Source organism: Harmonia axyridis, chromosome 3, assembly GCF_914767665.1.
Source record: "Harmonia axyridis chromosome 3, icHarAxyr1.1, whole genome shotgun sequence".
Taxonomy (NCBI): Eukaryota; Metazoa; Arthropoda; class Insecta; order Coleoptera; family Coccinellidae; genus Harmonia; species Harmonia axyridis.
Genome location: NC_059503.1, coordinates 11620067 through 11647751, shown reverse-complemented (window position 1 = coordinate 11647751; position 27685 = coordinate 11620067). Strand labels below are relative to the sequence as shown.

Genomic DNA, 27685 nt, shown 5'->3' with positions numbered 1-27685 from the left:
TTTATGGAACGCGTTTAATATAGTGCTGTAATTCGGTAACGCGAGTCTCTCCGTCTTTGTTCAGCATTTGTTTCTGTCGCGCTCCGGCTAATTTATGAAATACTTAACGAAGTTTACCTTGTTGAGAAATGAACACTCCCACCTTATAGGGCTTAGTGGCTTATTTAGCTGGCCGATCCCCCTTCCGTGTTGCGTAATATAGGTGTGGGATTTAATATTTTTTTTCGATCCACATTTTTTCTAGAATGTAGACTCTTTCCAGGTGATGGTGTTGTCTTGGTAAACACGTCGTTACACAGTTATTAGTAGAGACAACAAGAGATGATTAGAGTGTACATTAAGGTCGTTCCACCGGACGGAGGTCGATTCTACAACCAATTCCTAGCAAAAATATTCTGTAGCATATAATTTTTCTCCGCTTGAAATGCAACTTTTTTCATTTTTGAGATTTTTTTTCGGGTTTCATCCTGATGTTGCTAAAACTTCCATAGTGAAACTATTCGGGCAGAATACTACAATAGACGCGATGGAACCCTGGCTAGACCCGATCGACTCGTCTATTGACCTTGTAAAGCCCCATTCGACGCGTCAATTCAAATTTGTCAGCATACCAGTTCGCCTCACGGATTATTAGTACATGAGGTTCTAGAAGAAGCAGCAGTAGCTATTAACTACAACGTCCCAACAGAAAATATCAAGGAAAAAAGAGTACCAGTGTTCCATATTTGCGTGCATTGCGTCAGTGTGCTCTGCGTCTACTAAGTATATACCTTCTTAATTACATTGGTAATGTTTATTACGAGCCTAGAAATTGTTTTATTTAGTGTATGGAAAATACAGGAGTCACTTTCGAGATCACTTCTTCGATATCTTCTACAATGAAAAAATAACTTTACCCATAGGTGAAGCTATAGCATAAATAATGAAAACATTCTGCATAAAACGGGTTTTGTTTCATTCACTAAGTCATTGTGAAGTGTTGACATAAACTTCGTTACATTCGCCTCGTGAGGGTAGCAAATGCAATATTTTTTATGTTCAAGATTAATCGTTATTAGACATACGGAGTTAGGCCTCTTCAACACGATACTTGCATAAATTCTGACATATATGATTAAAATATGTGATAAGTGCGTAGTCATAAAAAAATGAACTGGTACCTACTGTTTCTTTGCAATTATAACCGTTTCACACGATATCCACTCACTAAGGTGTGAGTTGAACGAGTTTCCGAAGAAAATTGCAGAATAATATTTTAAGTTGAGTAACTTTGTTATGATTTTGATGAACGTTCAGCACTCTTAAAAAGATTTGTAACATTATCAATATTTTGGGATATATAAGTCTTCCTTAGGTCATCTAGATACATTTGTTCAATAATCAAATCAATAGTTGTGATATTAAAAATGGAATTGAAATAAAATTAAATATCGATAAAAATAAATTTCATTATGCTACGTCAATAATATATCAGAAAAGGTTGCTGAATACTTAAGAGAGGAATTTGGTGTACAATATCATTAAGAACAATTGATAATTTGGATATATGCATAAAAAATAATAAACATAGAATAACTGAGAAAGAAAATAAATCAGGCTTTGAAAGAAAGATCATTCAAAAAGACAATACCTAACACAAAAAAGTAATAAGTCTTATAGTGTATTTTGAACTAATGCATTTCATTTGGAGGAATAAATGGAACCCTACCTTCAATAATAATTTCCAAATTCTTCATATGGAAAATAGAAGTAGAAGATTAACATTCTTAGAATCTTTAAAAATTAACCTGAAAAAGCCAGTGTCGGAGTAACAATTGTAGTTGATTTTAAAATATTTGTGGGAATTATTTGCTTTATTTTATATAATAATGAATCTGAATCAGGTAAGAACCTTATTAATTATTTACTAATATGTTGAGTTTATTGTGTTGCGCTTAAAAAACGATGTCAATGTGACAAAGAGGCAGACTCATTTGGTATTGGAGATAAGTTATAAATATAAATTTCATTTTCGTATAAAAAAATGAATAAATGAGATCAAAACCATAAACAGCGAAGCATAATTTCCATAGAATCCATTCATAATCGACCTGAAATTTTCTTTTTCAACAATTAACAATTCAATTCCATGAAGATCCAATGATTGATTTTCAAGGTGTAAATCGAAAGTAGACACTTAAAAAAAAATTGTAGAATACTCACCGGCATAGTTTGACTACCGTGCAAGCTATTGATCGCTGCCTGTGCTTCCTGGTGTGAACTGTATTTCACGAAAGCACAACCTGAAACAGAATTCACGTTTAATTCACTCCAGAATTACTTTGAAAACTGGGAATCTTTCGATACCCCGCGAAGCTGCTCGCCGGCTGCTCCATTCATCAAAAAATTATCAGAGTTCACCTTTCAACAACCCCTAATGGCCGCAATAAGATCTGATTAGAAGAACTCCACAACCGGTGTAGAATTTTCATTCGTGGAAATTAATTTCTTCCCGTTCCATGCAAAAAGTTATTATAAATTAAGCACCCCTTTCACCGATTAATTGAGAATTAAGCGAACGATTTCAAAAGTAGCGTTTGGACGGACGAAGCGGGTATCTGGAAGTGAAATTTCCGAGTGGAAATTCCATTCAATTTTTGTTTGGCCCGGAATTAGATTTTATTGCAGGGAACCGCATCCTTTGTAAATAAAAAGGAGATGTTGACGGTGCTGAGGGGAGCATTCAAGTGGGTGTTTCCTGGGAAAATTCTTACTTAATACCCCGCTCTCAACTATGAGTAACAGTTGCGGATGTCGGAAGTTCTTTCCGAGATTGGAAACACAATGTTGAGTTCAGCGAGGCGTATATTAATTTATAAAGCGGGATCAAGACTTTGTTTCGTGAAAATCGCCAATTAATTGAAGCCCTGGGGACCAACTCCTGTAAATATAGACTTCGGAATTCCAATATAGTGAGACGATAGCGTTCCCATAAAATACCTCCGACCCTTGTCTTCTCCCTTTGACAATCTTCGGTTTCTCTCTGGCGTGAAGACGCACAAGGTGTACGGAATACGTCGTTGGTGCATCGACGTCGATGAGGCGCCGTTATGAGACAGTTTAACGATACAGAGGATTGCCTGAATTGAAAAAGCTGCAAATTATATTAACTCGTTACTTTTTTCAATATAATTAATTCCCATCAAACATAAAATTCGGGTTTCGGGATAATTAGCGTTGGGTGCCATCACAGAGTTGAACTTTATAGTTTGAGACTATTCTTATCTTATTTTTTTTTCTTTGTAAAATTATTTGTAGTGATCTTGTATTGTGGGAATGAAGTCAATTATTATTATTATTATTATTATTATTAAAATTCGATAATTGCAGACACTGTGACGAAATAACAGAACGTTCGATTCATAGAACAATCGTTCGAAACTACTCGGATCGTCGTGAATTTGACATGAAATGTTGAATTATTTCCAAAAAATTCTCAAAATTCATTATTTTTCTGCATTTTCGATAGAAGTAGCAATGAAAAATTGTTTTGTGAATTGATCATTGAAATCTCTAGTTCTTAATCCAGTAATAATTCGAATAATTTCCAAATTTCCGTTTTATCACAATACTCCCTTTTCCAAAAAAGTTGTGGCATCGGTTGCCATAACTTCTGTCTTAATTTTATTCATATTAGTGAAGTAGTCCTTCCTATTCAGTATATACAATAATCCTCACATATTTCAATATTGAGACTAGCTCAAACAAAATTGAAATTTCTCATTCTTGAATTACATAGCTCATCATCAACTATCTACTATCAAACTACTCATTAACAATGTAACATGAACCTATTTACCAAACTCTCACAAAAGGACTGTCGGTAGTATAATTACAAGTTCATATGTATCAGACCAAAAACGACGTTGTATACCATAAGTCCATTCATAAATAGTCGACTATTAGTGAGGGATCCATTTCTCCCAAAATAATATACCCGTCGTCCAAACCCTTGGTCCCACGACTGCTATGTTTCTACTCATCTAGCATATTTTCTATGTAAAGGCAGGTGAAGATTATTGAAGAAAAATAGTATCGAAGCTATTGGGTTAGGGGTTCGGTAAACGATGATCCTTTAAGATAATTTCAAACTACGTACTCAATCACAAAGCAATGTAATCCCTATAGTTAATATCCAATTTTATTTGTAGTAAAAACATAGACAGTATAGAACTTGTTTTAAACTCAGTTAGAGGTGTACAAATACCACACCCTTTAAATTGTCTGAGAGCCAGATTTCAATCTTCCACGTGGACCTTTCCCTTCTCACTTTCAACATCCAATAATGCCGTGATCTCACCTGTGAGCCAATGGCAATAAGATGGGATTGAATGAAGTCCCAGAAACAGTTTTCTCTCTAAGGCATATGATCCTGTGTGATTCATTCTTGGTTTAGGAATTGATGAATTTATACGCGCTTGCCGTATTTTCGATTTGTAGGTGGAAAAGGCAATTTATATTTCGTTAGGTATTGGTTTGAATTTTTCATTTCCATCATCGCCTAGGTCGGGACTCAAAAGAACTTTGGTGGGAAGTGGTTTTTGAGCGATTGTTCAAACAACATTTGGCACACAATGTGTGTATTTTTTGAATTTCGAGATATATAAGTTTATAAAAGTTTAAGGGTGCCTGGCAGAGGTAGCATTTGTCATAAGTGCCCGGCATTGGATGACCAGTTTTCTTAAGTTATCCCGAAGAAAATATAAAAAAAAGAACTATATACGTCAACGAATTTTATACACCTTTACTGCCTGTTACAAAGCTCTGGCCCTCGTGAGCTCTTGGGCTAAAACTCTCCAGAAGAATATCCTGCTACTTATTTATAAGCGGATAATTTTGTTTTTGTTTTGTTTTTTCTCCATTTCATTTCCGTTAGATATGTGAAGATGAAAGGGAATAAAAATAATTAATTACACATTTGAGAACGCGCGTTCAAAAGCTCCTGACGCCAACTCATTACTTTTCTCGATCTTCTCTCATTCTATCGATCCCAACAAATATCAACAACGTGCATAACCTACAAAACGACGACACGCTCTCCATGAATTCGATTACAGCGTTTTGAAGGTTCGAATCATCGCCTAGACGAAGACTTAGGCGAAGCGAGGCATTATTCCCTCCCGATGGCGAGGAGCATTAGATCATTCACCCTTGAGTATAATTAGGATTTGGCTGAATAAGTGAGAGTGAAGGATATGAAGAATTCACGCTGTAGGCATAAGGGGTGAACGCGCACGTGGATAGAGCGAGAGAGAGATTGGGGTCTGTTATTGAATCTGCCATGCAAATTAGCCTGTGGGGCGAATTTAGTTCGGTGGAAATGGTTAGGGTGACGCTTTGAAGTTCTTCCCATTGATTGGGTATATTTTGCGAAAAAGTTGGGCGAAGCCTTGGTTTCGGTATTTATTATGCGTGAAGTAAGGAACAACTTCGTATGCTATGTCGTTTTTTGAATATTCTTGCTTAAGTTAATATTAATAATAATAAAGAAATGAAGGAACAACAGAATATAAATCTGCCTTAAGATAATCCGCAAATTATAAAATTGGGAAAAATTTCAAGAAAAAACAGAAACAAGAAACAACAACTATAAAGCACTAAAGTAAATAAGAGTGAACTGATATAAAACAATTAGATATCTCTTCACTCGACAAGTTTTATCTCAAAATTGTTATTCGTGAACTCACAAAAGCTTAAATTGAAAAAACATAATGAACCTTCACAGAATTATGAGTGAAGCAGCACTGAAACATAGGCCAATTGAATCTTGACAACATAAGTCTTTGTACATGTCTAATGACAACTTTAGGAACATCGCGTCTAAAAATAAAATTTTCCTTCAAATAGGAAGGAATGGAAGAACTAAAAATTGTCTGTGGTGTTGTCGTCATCTGGAGCAGATAAAAATGTTTGACCCTGAGCCACGCAAGTTTATAATCATTCCCAAGAATTTGCCAAATAAAGACAGTATTATTGTTATTTCCCTATCATATTGATTTAAGCTGAAAAGAAACCGGAAGAACGGGTTTTGTATTCTGCAACCTATACGTTGCAAAAGAATCAAGACAAGGATCAAAAATTGTCAATCTATAGTTCAATTTGGACAATGCTTGCGGTATCTACGCCAGGAGAAGATAGTTATTTATAATACAAATGCAGAAGTCATTCTTCTATGAATTCAAAATTCAAAAATTTTTTAATGCTACGAGTATTCTTTATGTTGATTTTATGTAGCTGAATATCGAACAAATTAGGAATCTCTTCGTTAATCATATTATGTTTCATCCTGAACATTCTTCATTTAGAAATACTCATTTATTTCAAGACTATTCTAACAAAGATTTGTGAAGTATATTAATTTAACGTCAAATAACGGGAATTCAAAATTTAGAATACATCTAGATATTGTGGCGATAAAAAGAAATTAGACATAATGTCTGTGCCTAGCAAAATTTGTCGGCACAATTTATAATATAAATGTACCTGCATTAGTGTAACAATGGTCTTTCGTGGTACTTGTGCATACAACTATCTCATTCATAAGGTTCCCAGGAAGATACAATACAGAATATCTTTCCCTACCCTTATCAGTGTGAAGGTACCATAATAAATAATAGAAAATAAGAAGAGGAAGAAGAAATTCACAGTGTACAATATGATTTGATGTTTGTATTCTAGGTGGAAAACTGGGAAAAGGAGAGTTCAGTGAAGTAAGTTAGTAGGTGATGACCAGTTAAGTTAGTATAGTATTCAAGGATGTTTCCAATTGCTGTATCACAATAACGTTTTCCTCTGTCAACCTTCAGTGTTTCAATAATTCCCACGAAAACGTCATACCCCAAAATATCAATTATAGACATCGTTTATACTGAAGGTATTGATTTGTATTGAAGATAAACCGATAAAATTATCTGAAAGGAGTGAAACGAACCGATTTAAAGCAACCTCCGATGGCGAAAGAAAGAAGAAAGGCTGCAAATTTATTCACAATTTTCATATCGCATCAGAAACTTCGATCTTCAGCCTCCCCGTTTTCGAATTACTTTTCGATCTAATTTACTCCGCCTATAAACTGGGTTACAGAAACAAAGTGCTATCCAAGCTAATTTCACAATTATGAGGAAAACTCTAATTAAACTTTTATTAAATTCCTAGCTCTACTTTATGATATCCGAAAGTTAACCGGTATCAGAAATGGAAGTTCACCCTAATCTCAATGAAATACCTTGACTGTCTTTGGAAATTAACATACCGCAGATTGGGTGCCAAAGGCTAAAAAGATTAAGGGGGTAAATGATGAAAAGAATTTGTGACAGTTTTCTGGAATCTATTCAGAACCTCTGGGAGGCATCGGGAAAGATTTCATTCAATAAATTTACGACCTAATGGAGTTCCTATAACAGTTACATGCAAGTTTTGTTTCAGATGGAATCGTTCGAGGAAAAATAAACTTATGCTCAATGCAATAAGTTTTTCTCTAAAAGCTCTACTTTTTTAGATACATCAAATTATCTACCAATGCGGGTTTCATTCAGAATATTCATCCATGAAAGTTCTAAAATTATTATACATTCATTAAGACAGGTACAATGGTTTTATTGTCAGTCTTGAATTGAGTAAAATCTAGGTTAACCTATAAATAGTGGAACCATTAACTATCAGGTACCTGAACTGACCCTTTTAATTCCCTAACACGGGTGAGTAAGAGAAAAATCATATATTGACACGATATAAGTTCTCGAGAAAAACTGATAGTCGATTTTCCAAGAGATTTTCCCCATCAATACGATGGAATGCTATGAATCGAATAATTTTTTTTTGTGTTGATAGGAAAAGGATTATAATGCAGATATAAAAAAATGAATGAAATGAAGATATGACGAAATTATAGGATAGTAAGTTTTATAAGCAATATTTATACTATACCCTTATGTATTCAATGTCAATGTGTAATGCAGTCTCAAATCGCGGTAAAATTGTCGAGGAAGATAACTAGCAAATAATCTGATAAACATCTGCTCATTGTCAGGCGAATAACATTGACGCAGAAAATCGGATACTTAACACTTCCGTTTTTTACCAATGCCAATAAAATTCTATCGATTCGACAGCGTCAACTAATATAAGTACATCGTAAGAAATCTGGGCCATTCGAATTTTTCTCTGTTCTCGATATTCCCCCGATTCTTATGGGGGAGTCTCATATTATTATATTCATGAAGCACCATTATCCAGAGATCTGGGCCGTTTGGAGTCTCTCCAATGGCGCTATGAATGGTATTACTTCTTGAGGGGAGAATCGTGTAGCCAGCGAAATAACTTTCGGTTTCTGCGATGCGTTTTATATATACCAGACCATCAAGTGGAATAGTTTTTTCTGGGAGCTTATTCGGTTCAGTAGGTGGAAAATATAAAGTCTCAATTCATTAATCAATTTCAATAATTTCATCTATTTTTCGTTTTCATTCATTTCATTTATGATTCATCCATAGAGATAGATAGAGGGAGCATGTATAGATAGAGCATAGATAGAGGGAGTATACGCAATTTTTATGTCCCCAACATGATTATATTACATTATCGGATTGTGATATGTTTTCAAATCCACAATTTTACTATGTATATCGTTTAGAATGTATATTATATTGAATGAAATATATTTATTTGAGTGATTCTCAATTAAATATGCAAATTTGAATATTTGGAATCCAATATTTTTCCTAATTGTCGAATTTATATCAGCAGAATATTAACTATTTTCTGTATCTTCCTGATGAAATCCAAGGTTTCGCAACTATTGCTCTCCTAGTGTTATCGGTTGTTTGGCGCGCTTCAGGTTTTTATTTTTGAATTTCTGATATATTAAGGTATTTATTTCAATATATTTATAAGAATGTAATCAATTCTTATTTTTATAACCAAAGAAATAGACGATTTGATGTCTTGAATCTGTAAGATTTATTTTGTTTAGTTTAAAATATAACATAATAACATACAAAAAAGAAATAATATTATACAAAGTAATACAAAGAAATAAAATGAAAAAAAAATAAATAAAAACAAATAAAAAGAAATAGCTTACTAACCTGTAAGAAATCAAAAACAATGCCACTTCTTCGGGATTCTAAAATAACTCACAAATACCACATGAACTAGTCTTAGGTTAGAATCTCAGACATAGAACGTAGATCATAGAACATAGAAGTTATAAAGTTGTTTTCCCTAAAAATAACAGTCTTATTTTTACATATTTTCAGTTGAAATGAAACGTTGATTCTCCATGGGACATAAGAAGTGCGTTCTTCGTGGAGAAACTCGCGAATTGAATCACTGATCGTATCACTGATATGTTTTCATTTCCTCGGGATTCATGTCAAGTTTGATAGTTCATGTTGAGGATAAAATCTTCTTACTGAAAATGACATATGCTCCCTCTATCTCTGTTTATTAGTCTGATAATTCATCAATTCTGCCACATTTTGTAGAACCAAATCGTGCGAGGATATCTCAGATTCACACAGATTTCATAGTTATATTTTTATATTAATGTTGGTACACGGAATTGTCTTGGCAAGGGTTTATCTATTGTGATATTGGAATTTGAATTATAAATAATACTGTATAATACCACTCATTAATTTTGAATTTGTGGAAAAATATCAATGTCCTCTGCACTTGTATTATAAATAACTGCGTCTATTTATTCATACTTATCTCACAAAATACATGTAAAACAGCGTATAAACAATAATAAAAACTATTCTCATATATCAACTCATTCCTGAGTAGTGTAGATACGTGGTGGTACTACTGTAGATACGAACAAATCATAGTTTATTTGAAGGCATCAAATCATTAGAATGCATCCCAAAAATCTAATATTTGCTTCAGCAGCTAACCAATACTTTGGAAAAAATAAACTCAAATTAATATATTTTTTAACTATGTTTTTCTATCATATGTCGATCATATTCGAAAAATGTACATGGAAAATTACGCACCGTAAATATAAATGATGAAAGCAAAGTAGAATTCAGATCAAAATGAATTAGGCATTTGTCACAAGAATTCTGAAATATTTCTCATATATTTCCTGAATTCCACGAAAAAGTTTCATGAAGGCAAAGTATAGGTTGATGCGAAAAGTATTCAAAATAATAATTAACTATAATCAGAAATAATTATTTTTCCTGGTAGACCTTCATTGCGATATTGAATGGTTATGTTTCCACCATCAGCGAAATTATTCATTATCATAGGTCATGAATCCATAATATTTTGACCATCAAATTAAGCCAATCGAAAGTTTAAATTGGACACATTCATCAAAATGAATTTGATAATTGGAATTATAATTCAAGTGGGGTGATTATGAATTGAATATCGGAAACCATGTGGTCTGGACAATAATCAAATTGGAATAATTCTCATTCAATGTATCCTATTCAATGTAGCAGTCTGATTAAATTCTTGTTAGGAAATGGGTTACCCCAGAAAAAAAAACACTACTGATATTTCCCAATGATTTATTATTTTCGATAGAATATCTCAATTTGTTAGGCAAAAGGAAAGTATTAACTCTTGAAGACGCGAGTTTTTGAGAGCTCGTTCTTTCTACATTCTTCTCGAATATTTTAAGGTTAGGTGAGGTTAAGTTCATTCGATATTATGTATTCTTCTTGAGTATTCTTAGGATATGGATGAGCTATACACACGAACTTTTTTTTAAAATCGTTGCTCAATATACACGGTGGGCTCGAATCCACTTCAAATTTGGAATGCCAACCTAACCTCTGAGCCATGAAATCTCCTGAGGTAATTGTGTAATAATGATGATCACATTGGAACTATTATATTGAAAAAATTCTCATCTTCAGAATCATGATTATGTGTGGTTAAGTTTCCGAAGTGTGTTTTATTTTCATCTTACTCTCTTGATATTATTCTTCAAACTTTAAAATTTTTCCTTATAACCATTTCTAACGTTTATCATAGAAAATAAGAAACCAAAAATAAAATTCCTGCGAATGGAATATTTCACGCACCTCACTGACAACCACCCCCATGCCCTAAAGTTATTTACATAGTAAAACGCTCGTCGAAATTATATTTACTGAGAAATTTCACTAAGGGAGTGTGGGAGCGAACCCAAGGCATTTTTAATTCACTCCAAAATTTAATATTTCTTCGAGTAACTGCTGGCAGCGTTGTGTACCCCCTCGGTATTTAATTTCGACGGGAACTCTTACGATTTCCATGAATATATTCGAGCAATTACTTGTATTAGGTGAGGAAATGAGGGAAAATTTCATTCTGAAGCCAGGACGATTCTGGAGGTCATGGTTCCACACTAATTCAACAGATTATACCTCTAATGTATGAATATTTTCCTTGGTCAGTTGTTGAAAAAATATTTGGGTTAGGTTAGATTAGGTTTTATTGGGTTTTCACATAATTTCTTCGAAAATTTATCTACATTGATATTTTTCATATTTTCGATAAGCAAACGACAAAAAATTATAAGCTTGGTAATTTTTCATTTTCTAAGAATAACTAATGTATTCTGAAAATATTCTCAAAACAATACCACGAAAACCCATTAAAAAAGAGGTAAAACTCTAAAATTTATAAAAAGACTCGTAAAGTACTTCATTTCGACGAGAGTTGAAGTTATAGTAATAATCCTAACTTCTACTGATCATTCAATCATTCTGGCAACACCGCACATTATTTTGTCCCCCCTCCCCCGGGCAAATATTGCCATCTCACGAGTATATCACGTGGTGGTGCTGCCTCTTAAATGATTGGATTCAAATGATTCATGCAGAATTCGAAGTCAAATTATCTGTTTTATAATACATAAAAATTGTAAATGAAAAAACAGCCAATTTTATCTTACCTTTGCTAGCACCGTCTGGTCCTCTTAAAATAGTACACTCCTCTATTGTTCCAAAAGGCGCAAATAACTGTCTGACATCTTCTTCAGTTTGTTGCTTGCTGAGCATACCCACGAACAGCTTTCGATCTGTGATTACAAAACAAATCATTAGGACACTTCGAAATTGTAATTGTCAAATCGATTAACAGCCAAACAAACTAGCCTTGGTGCATTTCCATGTATTCTTCGCTAAAATTGATACAAACCAACAAGTAATCGGTAACTGAAAAAGTTCATTCGAATTTTTAGTGAATCGGGTACTAAATGGCGTATGCGCCAGTTTTCACATTAGAATATGTACTCATTATTAATTTGTCATTTTTCAAGGTCATACAGGTTGGGCCACGGCCGATCGTACCCTGGGGAATGCAAGGTACAATTCCATTGAAAATTTGATTTCTCAGATAGAAACCACCGATCTACCGATGCAAAATATTCCAGCGCATGTTGTTGCACTTAGATCGATAGAGCAGTGGTTTCTGCACAAGAAAACAAATTTTCAATGAAAATAAAATCCTTACCTTCCATTTTCCGTAAAAGTATAGGGTTCTATTGATCCAACCTGTAGGAACTCAACGCTGAGAGATTAAAAATCAGGTAGTGATTATGGTTAGACTTTCAAGAAATTAAGTAGTTACTACTGAATAGTTACTCTCAAAGTTAAAAGAAGAAGAGATTTGACGGAAATTCAGACTTGGATTCATGGATGAATTTTTCACCATCCCAGGAGTTTCAGTTACCGAATACACAGGGGCTTGCATGATAGACATTCAAGGTACGAGCTTTGCAGCTAGCATACGATGATAACATCGGATCTAGTTGTCACTTGACGACACTAAGGCGAGGGGTTGGATAATTTAGGGACTGGAAATTGGGGAAGATACCTGGGGGAATCGGTGGAAAGCCGACGTAGAGGTTCTTATGTTGAATTATCATCAATCAAAAAGATTTTCCAATTTTGTCATTTTTGAAATTCACAGAGAAATTCTTGAGAAATGTGCCAGGCAACATTAAGTTTTTCATCAGTGGTAAAGTCAACGAAGATCTTAGATATCTATTCATACCTATATTAATGCTTAATTACAAATTAGATTTTATGTTTGTGTACCTGAATGACAATATTCCGAAGAATACATTGAAAAGTTTGATCTGGACGATTTTACACTAGATCGTTAAATGACAAATAAAAGTTGTATGGATACCTAATTCTGGATATCATATCACGAAACCTTCGATATGATATCCAAAATTCAACATAATATAATCAGCAAAACTAATGGAGGATGGTTCAACGAATCCTATTCTAGTAAAAAAAAAACATTTGTAATAAATCGAGAGCAAAATGAAAATGATTGAAAGAAAATAAAACAAATCAAAAATACATAAACTGACGTCAATGCATGCATAAAGGCATGTGTTTGATATCAATCAATGATACCTTGTTTGTTTGATACTGTTCATTCATGCTAGTAATTATTTCAATAAATTTGAAGAGTTTTCACAGTATATTATGATTTTATCATACTTTTCTGGTGGTATAATTGTTTCATTCTCGAGCATCTTCTTCTTCCTCAATTGTTGAATGTTCTTAATTCTGATAGGAATCTGTGTAATTATACAAATTCGAAAAAATAATCGATTAAAAAATAGTATGTTTAAATCGATCAGAACAGATAAGCTGTTAATGTATGAATAGTGACATAGATGAATTTCAGACAAAATAAAAAATTTATAGTTTTTCTTTTACCCACTAAAGAGCCGATGTCGAAGTTACTGAATTTAGATTCTACTTCTTTCTCGATCCATATAGATCTAGCTAGTCAGGTATGTCAGAAGGAATGATGTGGGGATCTGGTTGACAGTGCTATAGTTGCTGCGTTGTAATCCCTCTCTGTACGGTGTTGCTAGATGTGCCAAAAAAAGCTCACAATATCGAACTAACAGTTCAACTCACCGCTACTAAATACTACAGATATCTGCATTACTTCCATCCTGGCTCTAGGAGGAGGGTGAGCAAGCCTGTTCATCACGAGAACTAAGAACATTGAAACACCATCTAACAACACCAATTCAACCGCTGACATTTATTCTACTTACCTTGATTCCTGATCGGGAATCTATGAAAATAAAAAAGGAGTTTGATATCGATTTCCATTCGTACTGGATCTGTATTGACGTCCATGAACCTTCCTGAAGAAATTCTACATTTCTGAATTGTCTTTTGAATATTCTATTGCGCATTGTGAAAGACATTGACGCCAACCACGATCTCATAAATGGCAACGTCGCTTTTGAATTGCATTGCAATTAATGAATGCAAAGTGAATTGATCACAGAAATGCCACATGATATGTCATTTTTGTGATCAATTCACTATAATGAGCTTTGAGACTTCAGAAAACTTGAACTATCCTGGACCAGAAGTAACTCAAGTACATATCTACTTGAGAATATATCAATTCATCTGAGTTGATTAGCTCTCTGAAGAATTACATTTCAGAAAAACCTTAGGGCAATTTAAAACAACAAAGTCAACATCAAAGAAAATAAATTAAAAGGAGGATAAATATTAATTGAAAAATTAACATCCTAGAAACATAAATCAAAGGAAAGATAAATAGAGGAAACCTATAAGCAGTTGAGGAGTTGATGATGTCGAAACTTCTGTCCTACTGCTCCAAAACCAGACCCAAACCTTCATCAGACCAGTTGGTATCTATGGTTCAGAGTGGTGGTTTCCTTTTTTCAAAATATCCAAACAAGTAACATCACTGAAACTGATGCAGAAAAAAGGACCATAAGATGGCAAGTTGTTCACCAGGAAGTATTATATCGAATGATATATACATAATTGGACATAAGAGTTGTTAAGTTGGAAAGAAACAGAAGCAAAAGACCAGAATGAAGTAAGGTTGAAAACTAGATTTCTGAAAGTCCAGAAGAGAGTCTTTTTGGAGGTTATCAAATCAAAACGCTTAAAGAAAGATGATTAAAATGCAATATGTGGACTTAAAGAAGACTTAATCTTGAGATTAGATAAAAACGACATTAGCTCTGCTACCAATTAGATATCATATATGAAGATTCCGAGAAAGCAATATGAAGAATATGTGAAGGGGAATTCTATGAAGACGAAGAGTCTTTCGAATCATAACTGAGCTTAGCACTTGATGGAACCCAAAATAATACGAGTTAATTTGATTGCTGCGTTGCTATTTAACTGATTCGAGGCGTGTTATTCAACTGAATTCTCATGCTAGTATAATAATTCAGTTTTCTTCAGGATAGGCTGCCAGACTGAACCAATTGTGAACATATGCAAGCAAAGTTTATGGACAATGATTTGTTGTTGTTGTACACCACATTGAATCTAACCGATCCTACCATTCAGTTGTGTACAAGTGTTCAGCTATTCGAACATTCAGCCGAATTTGGTGTGACATGTTTCGTGGTCACGTGTGCCAAAACCACGCTATCCGTCAAGATGATTGTGTTACTCAACGTGATGATGATCCAATATTAATAAACGAACACATTCAGGTACACAAACGTCTAAGACATACATCGAACGAACGAGCTGTATATAAAAAATGGCTGGCACAAAATAGAAAAACAACGCAACGCAACTACAACAGTCTAATACGCACGAACGACACTGTCACAACGGCACAACAAGGACAGGACGGTGGTCTTACATGACCGAAGCGGTTGTAGGGGGTCGGACTTAGGAGGCTAGCTAATCCTCGTTACCTTGCTGCCCCTACTTCCAGTACACGCCGCCGCTGCAGCTGTAGGCCGCCATGGCTCGCTCTGTAATAAAACAGATCAAGCAGCGGCGTCGGTTGTCTTTTAAAGGGGTGCTCCATGGACCCCTTTGGGGGACCTCGTTTTTCAGCCGGATTCGTCGTGAGGTTTTGGACGTTTGATCTTGCATTCATTGTTAGGGGGGACTGTGAGATTTCATCAAGTTGTCCTAGTCTGCGACATATTGTTATGGTTGGGATAGCCCGGTGTGTTGGAATAGGAACTGTCACAAATTGAATGTATATGAATATTTCCCTTCTGTCAAAAATTCTATGAAAATGGAATGCAATTATCGAAAATTGCAGCGATAATTGCAGTGTAGGAAGCGAAATAGCACTGCGATAATTGTTCTGTTCATAGATGCATAGTTTCTATGATTCTTACACAGTTCGAATCTATGGCATCTATGGAATCTATGTCACTTTGACAAGTTAACAGTTTATTCGGGAAATATTCCCCCGAATTACACTCGTGCATCAAAATGACTGGATAATTTCGCATTTCAGCGTGTTTTCGTCGAAAAACTGCATTCGGTCATTTTCAATTTTGGAGAAAGAGATCTCCACCTTCGGTGTCGGGCTCTTTTTCCAAAAATGAAAATGAACTCATGCAGTTTTTATGACAACACACTGTTATGCAAAATTATCGGTAATTTTGATGCACTTGTGCAATTACTTACGACAATTTGAGTTATGGGTCATATGAATTTTATAAAGATGTTAACAGTAGGTAGATGAGTTATATTTAATCGACAAGCAAATTTTCAGAGAGAGTTATCATTCCTTAGAGAACTTTTCTGTTCAAGAAGTCAATACTTGCACATTGAACGCTTCGGGACAAGAACGAGAATTGCTCGCTAGGCTTGATCAGTGTTTATGGTGTTATGTAGGGATTCATCAAACCAAGTAGCTTGACATTTTAACCAACTACTTGACTTTAAAAGCAAACTCGTGAAAAATTACCTACTTGAGCTTGACGTGTCTTGATTTTAAATATTTATTGCTTGACTTGATATCAAGTCACTTAATATACTTGAGCCTTATATTCGCCAGTGTGACTTTATTAGTGGTATTTTCACATTTCTATAAAATCTATTGGTAGATTTTGGTAGTTTCAGAAAAATCTTCCCAAATGGCCAAAGATTCTTTATCAACGCCAGCATCTTCAGCTCCCTTGGAAACACAATTCTCCAGAGCTGCTCTTACAGTTTCAAACACCCGCAATAGGTTAGGCGACAAATCCATAATATGCCTCATGTGTCTGAGATCCTGGATGAAAAATTATGAAATCAAACAAAGCCTCGAGGTTTTTCAATATTAAGGAACTTAATTTCTTTATTATTTTGTTATGATTTTTTCATTGATGAGACACTACACAATAAAACTGCTAAAAATCAAGTAGCTTGATATGATTCAAGTACTTGATAAATAAATACTTGACTTGACTTCGGATTGAAAAACTACTACTTGACTTGAGCTTGAGTTGATTTCAAGTCAAGCCAAGTAGCTTTAAAATCAAGCCAAGCCGTGAATACCTAATCATTCAATTAGATTCGGAATCCTGAGGAGACATTTCAGCCTGGTAAAAATTCAATCTGCCTTCTCCGATACCCACACACTAGCGGAGAAACATCATCCTATACAATGTAGCAAAACCGATAAGATCAACGAGGGAAAAGAGCAGATGACAAGATTTTTATAGCTACGACCAAAGACGTCGCTTATCAATCCGTGGAAGCGCAATTTATCGACGGAGTGAACCGAGGATAGCGGAAGACAAAGGAAAACATCAGTCAGCAACAGTCGTTAAAATACGCAAAGTTTAAGTAAATTCGACGATTCCGTCGGAGAAATGAACCGGAATCGACTTCCTCGTAGCGGGCTAGAACATCAAGGACGGCTTAGAGAACCGTATCTGGTTTCGAATTGATGTACCGAGTTAGCGTAACCAGTGTTGTTACCTGATATTCTTCCGGCGGGCTGCTCGGCACGGGGAAGTCCCGGGTTTGCAGGTTAGAAACTAAAAACGTAGACGCGCAAAACGAGGCAGGTCGTGTTGCTCTGTTAATGACTTTGGGGGTACGAGATGAAATTGTGCGGTTGGTTTGAGAGAGCAGATTGGGACTTTGATTTATTTTTTCAAAGAAAGAAAAAAAATAATTTCTAATCTTAGAAAAACTGAAGTTATTCGAAATGTGGTTTGAAAGATTTGGAACATTGGCTATTTATAACTTCCCAAACAAGTTAGCACAATCCCCACCAGTAAGATCGATGAAATTTCCACGCGGCAGCACGTGTACTATTTCGAGCAATGAATGAAAGTGACCAAATCGATACATAATATTTCAATAAACACCTAATATTTTGGAATTTATTTGAACTAGTAAGACAATAAATCCCTGCTCCCTAATACGTTTCTGGAAACTTAGAAAAACCTTGTATATTAGAAATATTCTGGCAAGTGACGTCGAATACACTCCATCGAAGTATAATGAAAAAAATCAGTGGTGAACCAAACTAAAACTGTGTAAAAATGCTCATTTCATTAAACTCCCTACGGATCGCACTGGGCCAATCACAAGAAAGATATATAAGATATGATAGATGTACGTAGCTGCAGCTAAATCGGCACCCATCGCAACCTTGACTATTTTAGCCAATAGAAACAACCAAATTTACACATTCTGGTTCCAGAGACGATTCGCTGAATACCTAGGTTTATTTGAAAATACTGTTGGGTCATGAATTCCCTGGCCCGAACTGAATTCCTGGAAACTTGGATAACCCTTGTATGATCGAAATATTGTGGCTTCCTCCAAGTGATTTTTAGTGGATCTGACAATAAAACGAACCCAATAAACTTCAGACGGACATGATCAATTCCAAACTATAAATAATCGAATACCAACAAAACTTTCAAATGAACCCAGGTATTAAGCGGATCGTCTGTATTGCTTGTTTCTATTGGCTGAAAAAGTCTAGGTTTCGCTGGGTGCCGATTTGACTGCAGCTATGCATATCATTAATATCTTTCTTATAATTGGCATAGACCATTGTGCCATCTGTAGGAGAATTGATCAAATGAGCATTTCTACACAGTTTTAGACGGATATGATCAATTCCAAACTATAAATAATCGAATATCGAAACTACCTTCGATTAATTTCATGAAATATCCGTCTCGCTCGCATCAGATCGCCGTTAGGAAACAAAACATTTCCCCCTGGCCAGATTCAATTATCTGTCCAGTCGAATACATTCAAAACAACATAAAAATCGTTAACCTCCATTATCTCCACAAACGAGTTTCCGTCCTTTCAAGCCATAGTAAAACTTTGTCATCAAAAACAGTTAGCAGTTCCCGAAGTTTAATAGCTCCAATTCTGGCCCAGATTCAGGCAACGAGCGGTTGATTATCGCAAGTCATTAACTCTCCGAATCAAGTTACAAAACACTATTACAAAATATCAGGAAGAACACAAAGAGTACTCTGGAAGGTGGGCTAATCCGGAATGTTGTCGGAGGTTATGCCCTAGAGTTTTGGAAGTGCATTAACTGTCATTAATGGAGTCATAGAGGTTATGACATTGCGTGAAATTGGATTAGGCTAACCGAGGTTATGATTCAATTTTGTGCTCTTTGGAAGTTATATTATTCTGTTAGAAATTCATCTTTTGATTTGCTAGCACAATTGATATCGAAAAATGGTCTGATGATTAAATGAATCATCGAAATTTTAATTGCAATACGTTCCCATATATGATTACATTTGAATTTTTGAAATAACATATTTCCTCTTCATTTGACAGCAAATATTAATTATGGAGACACATATCAATCAGCAAAGTATTACTTTTCCTTTCTAGGCAGCATAGTGAGGACTTTCCTGCCTAGGCAGCAATACCCATCAATGAGTTGATTGAATTTGTGAAACCAACAGTTAAGCTGAAAAAGGATGAATATTCTCATCAACGCATTCTTGAAATCTTGTAATCGCATGAAGCATTCAAAATTCAGGATTCTACACCTACATCAGTAATTGCTTTTTCTTTATTCTAACGGTTAAGCTACATAGTGACAACATTTTTATCCGAACCTAACCAACATAGTGTGTCAAAAGAGAAGCTCATTCCATTAATCTCCTACGGATCGCAGCGGTCTATGCCAATCTTGAGAAAGATATTAAAGAAGTGCGTAGCTGCAGCCAATGAAAGTTACAAAATCGGTACCCGGTATTTCTATAGAAAAGTTAGAGGAGTGTTCGAGTACATAAATCACACGGGAAGGTGACTATGTTGACAAATGAAGTTGAATTCTCATGTAAAATGTGTTGTCACTAGTTACAATTTGTATTAAAACTCAACAATTCATGAGAAATAGATTTGGTTGGCATTATTATCCAATTCAACGAAATATTCTTCTCAAATAATGATTTTGTTTCTCTGTGATGGCAGTTATTCAGGTTCATATCTCGAAACAGAAAAGAAAGATCCACATACGGTTTTCAGCTCTAAATGAGCCATCAATTTTACTGTAAACACTATAGTTCCGGAGATCCCATAACTAGACATCGAATCCAAACCACCCTGTAAAGAAACTAGAGCGCAAAAACTGTTCTACTTTCGAACGGACTGAAATTGACGGAGACCAAAGCGAAAAACTTTATAATTCCGAAGAACCCTTGCCTTCACCAACAGATCTAGTGGCTCCACGACCGTAGCACTCGTAGTGAGAGCACGTCCACAATTATCATGGATTCGGCCGAGTTTCGAGTTGTCAGATACAGCATTACCAATTGACTCGACCCAAATAAGCTCCGCATTCAGCGATAACGATAGGGTTAATACATCAAAACAGCAGGGAACATCTGAATCCTATCGAGCGCATCCGACATGATGCAAACTAGCCGATTGCTAATGATTGTTTTGTCTTGCAACTTCCCCCACCCTCCGTCTCGGACTAGTTTCCGGGAAAACAGCTCATTTATCCATCCAGGATCCTCTATTACGAATCTGAGGGACAATAAACGATTCCCGCGCACATCCATTATGGAGATAAGTGCGGGCTTTCCTCCCCTTTGTATTGTGATAAGAGACTGAAGTGTCGCCGTAGGATGCGTCACCGTCACAAACAGCGGCGCCATCTAGCGGGAAGTACACATGCACGGGAAACGTGCTGATTAATGTAAATACCTGCCGTATTCAATGGTTGTCGTTTGAGTTCCTTTCATCTCGCGCCTTCTCTGCGCTTGAAGGTACTTGCTCATCTCTCTGTCTACTGTCGACCTTACGCTCGTTTAGATCTGAAGAGTCCTTTCTCAAGTTATTAGCCCGGAAGATGCATCCAATTATGAGGAGTTATTTTCCACTCTTTCGTGTCTTTTCAAGCTTGGTAATAAACTGAGTGCCGTGCTGAACAATTGCTGCTTCATTGGAATGCATAGAATGGACTGTTGTGGAACAACTACCACTGTATCCAGACTTCCATTGTTCTAGAGTCTATTGTGTTCAGGACTTTCTTGGAGATTTCGTCGCATACACTAGGTGATATGGAAATTGCAACACAATTGAGTTGCTAATTATTTCAGATTTCCATATTAACTGTTGCATCCACTCTGAACCTTCAATACTTTTTAGGTGGTGAAAACCCATAACATTTTGATGGAAAATTGAGTTCAATAGAATAGTACCGAAATGGATGATCGAAGAAATTCCTCAAAAGAGGAAAATACGGAAAACGCTCATTCATTTTCACACAAATTGCGCCTTTGGGGGATGATAAAAGTTTTCTGATAGGTATTATAGATTGTTTCATATATTCTATTGAGTCTTCCGAACAGAACTTGGATGGCTATATTTCCCGGTCTCTTAATTTTCAAGTTCGAAGTTAATTCATTATGGGATACAATTACAAAGTGTCGTGGTCTCAAATTTATTTGAAAAATTTAGTTGAGAAACGAGAGAGCTCATGAAAACATTCCGAAGGTATCTCTCTTCTTTCGCTAGATTATAAACTAACATCCCAGAACAGATTATCTCTCTAACTATCGTGATTCGAATTATGTATTGAAATTTTTCAGCCGACACTTGGGAAGCAGTCGATACCTGACCCCACTATCGTCCTTGAATTGATTTTTTCAGATCCAAATGTGAATTATCATCTCGATCAAATCAGCAGTTCTGAACAGAAACATTTCTGGTTACAAATTGGAAAATTACGAAAATTATAAGACAAACTCAAAAAGAAGTACAGATGTGATAAATTATGTGTTTCAATGAGTATTATAGTACTGCATTATATCAGCCAATTTTTGTCTTAAAGACTGTGAACACTCAAAAGAGCAACATATTTCCGATAAGTTTTATTGAGTCATTTCCAAATTTTCAGTATTCAAACTAAGTTACATTTGGTCATTAAAGTTTTTAATCCGTGGTGTATAAGATCGACTTCAAGATATTTCGAAGAAATGATTCGACAAAGTTTTTGCCTTTTTGCGAAGAGACGAGTATAAGAGAAGAGTTATTGATATAATCCCGAATATTTCCGAAAGGGTAGAACACCCTTGAAACGAGTTTAATGATGAAATTTCAATGGCTTCTCGAGAAAATTTTCATCGTAGCAACGTATAAATAGATTGTGTGTTTGTTCCTCAGATCTTGAAAAGTTTTTGGGTTCAACGGTAAGTTGCCGGCAGAGGAAACCTTAACATCAAAAGCCAGGAGCAATATCCAATTTCTTAATTAAATATTGCCACAATCCTTCAGATCTCTCAGTAATTATATATTCATCTTTGATAAGATTTATTTAGGCGGTCTGATTAAGGATGCCAAGGCAGAAAGCAACTAATTATCTTCAGTTCGCTATGAAAATTTTATGACTCAGGAATATGGTATCAGAGATACTGAAAGAACTCTCCTTTTCATTGGGAAAAAATCTTTGAATGATTCCATGGAGTTATGAAAATGAACAGGCGTCTTATTTACGAATATACTTTCTCCCCTGTGACATTTTTCAAGTCAGAAAAATCTCTTTTCTTGTATGTATTTCATTCTTTCATAATTGTTCATTCAAAAGATGGAGATTTCTGAATCAGAAATCAGGGACAAATTGATGAAATCTCAAGATAATTTTTGGTACCTACTTAAACATAAAGCGAAAACAAATCGTATCTTACCTCCGCGGTTTTCACTGTCCGCTGGTTTCACTTGTATAGGACGGTTCATCTGAAAAAAAAATCAAATTATAGATTTTTATTTCGAAATTGTGGTTGAAAATATGTAAACAAAATGTTGAAATGTGAAAAGTGGCGTAATAATATCATGTAGTGACTCTGTGTATGTTCGAGAGATGGCGTTACGAGCTTCGCGTAACTCTTTAATTCGTTACCGCTGGGGATATAACCCAGCCGCACTAGATTCGAGTCACCATACCCCTCTAAAAAATAGACGCAGAGATCAATGTGTGAAAAACTGATTGTTTCATCAGTGATCTAAGGATGAAACACCGCAATCCTCAATCAATTATTGTTGAATCTAGAACTCTCAAGTCTTAGTCTCATGACCCAAGGCATTTTCATTTTGATGGAACTTCCTTCATTCCTTAGTATTTTGATTCGTTTACCTAGGAACGAAGACTATACTCAGATATAGATATAGAAGTTCGAAAATGTCCTACACATATAGCTTGAGATTGAAGAAATCGCGCAAAAAAAAATCGAATGCTGAAAATATAGTCCTTCATTGTCATTTTTAGGAATGTCTCCATTTGACTCTTGTATACAACTTATCAAGCGGTACGTGCATAAATGCATAAATTACAGACACCAACACCAGGATGCCTCAAGCATTCCAGTCTAATTGATTCCCCCCTCCCAAGGAACCCATTACACAGGAAAACCTAGAGGAAGGGTCTCAGATAATATACGACCATATCTGAGCGAATCTTCGGCACATAAAAGTGAAATATTTCAAGAAGGCGCAAATGATAGGGACAATATAGGAAGATAAATGTGCTAGATAACCTCTATCGAACGACATCCTGGCAACAGGAATTTACAGCTGACACTATCGGAACATCGAAATTGAGCCAAAGTATATCCACTGAACCGTCGTAGTCATCTCCTATCGCAACATGCCCATACCTGATGCAACATGTTGAGATTTAACAGAGGTCGAACCGACTTCATCCTGCATCAAGGTCCAGGAGGTACACGGTGCTTGGTACGTGGTACAATTATCGATTATTACCTTCAGATGTAAGCAATAATGTGCACGCGCTAGATAATCTAGAGGGCGCTATTCAGTTACCACTTGCTCGACCCTGATAACGCCAAAATCAATCAAAGTTATTCACACGTCAGCAGTTTGCTGGATTCTCTTGGGAGACTCTCGCACGATTATTAATTGCTTCGGCAGTGGTAGGGGGAGAGGAGGCTTAACAAGGTAGTGGAATTTGGCGAACATGTAATCACGAATTCGTTTTCACCCCACCGAAATATGATGTCCATCGATCCTATCGGGTGTGCCATGGCTTGCTTTTGTGCGTATGTTTGGATTCGACGCGATGTTTGGCGCCATGGCGAGAAGTAATTATTGCGACGTGATCACGTGAGACTTTTGTGATAATTACGATGTAGAACGATGATGAAATTGATTCTGTGGGTTTGTGGTCACTATGGAAATTGGATCCAATGACTTTTCCATCGTGTAGCTGAAGGAGTTCGTTTGATACAACGAAAAATTTCGTTTTGGACAATATTATTATTAATCATCTCAGTTATTACCCTTATGGGAAAGAAATTCATTGAGATTCATCATTGCACTTTATCTCTTCGACTTAAATTGTACCAAATTTTATATGTGGAAAAAATAGGACTTCAAGGATTTGGAATCCAGAAGAATAGATGGTGGATGTATCTACCAGAATGGTATTCCAATAAAAGGTTTCATTTTGAATAGGCAATTGTCCTTTTTGAAGCAGTCATCTCTTCACCGGTAAAACTATACCATTACTTGAAATCAAACCAAACAACGGCTGGCATAAGTGAAACTGGATGAAAAATTCAAAATGGTGAGACAAGTTAGTGATGTATAGCATCGAAATCTTGTGCATTCTTTGTCAATCTTCGACATACGACTCTACACCGTATTCTGCATAAAGGATTAGGTCCTAAGGATTTCAAACTTCAGTTATCACAAAAACTCAAACTCGTCCATAATACTAACTCACACTAGCTTAACAATAAACAAGGTAATCTGCAATAAATAATCATATTTTCCGAAAATAATTAGATCTCTCTAAAAATCTTAGAACCTTCTGCTCTATATGCTCATCTCCTTTTAGTATCCTGTTTGAGATGCAAGCTGACATACTAGCTGTCTATACTTGCGCCCAAAAGTTTTTAAAGAAACCTCAAAGGGGAGCGTATTTACAACTACGGGCAGCCAGGCCACGCTGAGATCCCTGGAATCATATAGCCAGGGGTCTCTTCTCACATGGGAGTGCTGTAATACCATAAACCAACTGGCTAGAGGGCATAAAGTAACTCTAGTATGGGTACCAGGGCATTGTTGTGTTGAGGAAAATAAAAAACCGATGAACTTATGAAAAGAGCATCAAGGATCTGTTGGTTCAGAGCCCTTCTATGGTTTTGGAAAAGATCAATATGAAGCAGCGGTCCAACAATGGGAGTAGGACAATAGAAAAACCCTCTGGAGCAACACTCCGGGGCTAAGCCAAATAAATTTGTGGTGCTTTCAACGTCCTATATCAGGAAGCTCCTTAAGCTGCCACGAGCTGAGCTTCGGGTAATGGTGGGTCTGCTGACAGGACACTGTAGGTGCAAATGCTTTTTGTACCGCATGGGTAAGTCAGCAGATGAGATCTGCAGGCTCTGTGGAAGGCAGGTAGAAACAGTCGAACACATAGTGTGCAGATGTCCGGAGCTGACTTGCCTAAGAACCACTCACATGGTAAAGTGGATACTCACGAAGTAATAGCCAAGGCTTCTAAAGATGCAGTCGGTTTCGTTAACCGTATCGACGGCCTCCCTGGGTTTGTATGAATAGGTAGAGTTAAGAAAAAAAGATCAATCAATCAATCAGAGCTTTGAGAGTCGCAACGACACCGATTCAGTGAATAATAATAATAATCTCCATGGGAGAACCGTACATATGATGAAAGCCTTAATTTCATGATCACAAGCTATCTAATGTCCCTTTTCCCTTTTGTCAGTAATCCTAAAGTTCACTTCAATTCTTACCGAAAATATTAACAATGTTTCTCAAAAAGCTTGAAATTAATTAGGAAAATGTAAGAATATCCCTCGGGAACAATCCGGCTGATATCCTAAATATAACATTTCCTTGGCAACTTCCTTCCGTCATAACATCCGATGTAAATATGTCAATCATTACCGATTACTTAGGAACGAAAACGAGCACCTTGTTCGGAAGACGAAATCTCCAACAAACAAGAATTTTCATGTTGTTGAAAAACTTTCGAGAAGAATCGAAGCGTCAAGCGTTCTTTCTCCCCCGTCGACTTTCCCCAATTTATGCCGTCAAACTTCGCCGTTGGTGCTCGAAAAATAATAACGAAAAATCCTAGGAGCAGATTTTCGGTCCGTCTTTCTCGAAACCTGATTTCATAATTAAGAAGACTGAAAGTTTCTTTTCCGATCGGGATTTCATTCTACTCGGTTTAATGAGATGTCGTTACATCTGAAAACCTGGGGATTAATTCACTGCCAACCTAGCGGGAAAATATTTCTTTGGGAATTAATGGATTCGATGAAGAGGGATTGTTTTTGAAATAAAGATTTGAATCTTTTTTTTTGAAGGATCAGTGAGTGGATATTATTGTAAGAGTGAAGCGACGATTTTAATGATTCACCATGTTGGCTGCCATAGTGACACATTCATAATAATATGACCAACCGATGAGTTACATACAAATTTCCAATAAGAGGCTTTATTTTGAATAGCTCGCTATCTGGACAGTTGCTTCTTTTGACCTTCGACAAGTGAAATCTGAGCTATTACTAAAACTGAAATAATACACGATACAATAACGCATTTAAATTGATAAAATTCATTTCAAAAATTTCGCAGTCACAGTTCGCAAAACTAAAGCACTTTGGGTCTCTGTGAAGCAACTTCTCGGCAGGCAAGAGTGAAACTGGTGGATAAATTTGAGATTTTGGGGCAAGTTGGTGATGTGAAGAATCGAAAGCGTGAGCGGTGGTCAAAAACAACTATAAATATTGCTGCTGAAGCCCTTAGTGTTGGGAAAAACCCAAGTTTGTCGATTCCTCGTCGATCTTGGAAATCAGACATTCCACAAATGACACTACTTCGCATTTTGCATTAAACGTCTTAATCTTAAGCTTCACAAGTTAAGTTAACACAATAACTCAGGCCGATCTACCATCAGAAACGTCTTATCTTGGCTAATTGGATCCTTGAAAAGAATTATTGTTGAAAAGCCATCCTCAATGTGTCATTGTTTGGTGTGGTTTTTGGGCTGATGGTGTGACTGGACCTTACTTATTAGAAAATGACGCTGGTGTAACTTTTACGGTAAATGGATTGCGCTACCGAGCTATGATGAATAATTTTTTATGGAGTGGGAAGAAATTGATGTGGCTGACGTTTATTTTCAATAGCGCAACGTGCCACAGAAGCTACGAAACAGTCGCAATTTTGCAAGAAAAGTATCTTGACAGTGTTATTTCTCAGAGAGCAGATCACAAATAGCCACCGGCATCTTATGATTTAATACCTTTAGACTTTCTCTTTGGACCCACGTGGAAGATACTGTCTATACCAATACTCCACAATCGATTCAAGACCGTAAAGGTGGAAATCGTGAAGTTATTGTAGGACAGTCTCAAATGTACGAATAG

General features: G+C 35.9%; 1 protein-coding gene across 22 annotated transcripts in view; it reads right to left on the bottom strand.

Annotated features, from left to right (window-relative positions):
• LOC123674454 (CUGBP Elav-like family member 4) overlaps positions 1-27685 on the bottom strand; it is a 645081-nt gene that overhangs the window by 70955 nt on the left and 546441 nt on the right. For 16 of the 22 annotated variants that reach the window (XM_045609315.1, XM_045609312.1, XM_045609313.1 and 13 more), the window contains 3 exons: positions 22955-23003; positions 11939-12064; positions 2203-2282 (listed from right to left, as the gene is read on the bottom strand). In XM_045609315.1, the coding sequence (XP_045465271.1) occupies positions 2203-2282; positions 11939-12064; positions 22955-23003 (255 nt within the window). Of the gene's footprint in view, positions 1-2202; positions 2283-11938; positions 12065-14074; positions 14095-15672; positions 15788-22954; positions 23004-27685 lie in introns of those variants that run through there. The other 6 variants (XM_045609317.1, XM_045609320.1, XM_045609322.1 and 3 more) reach the window with 3 other exon arrangements.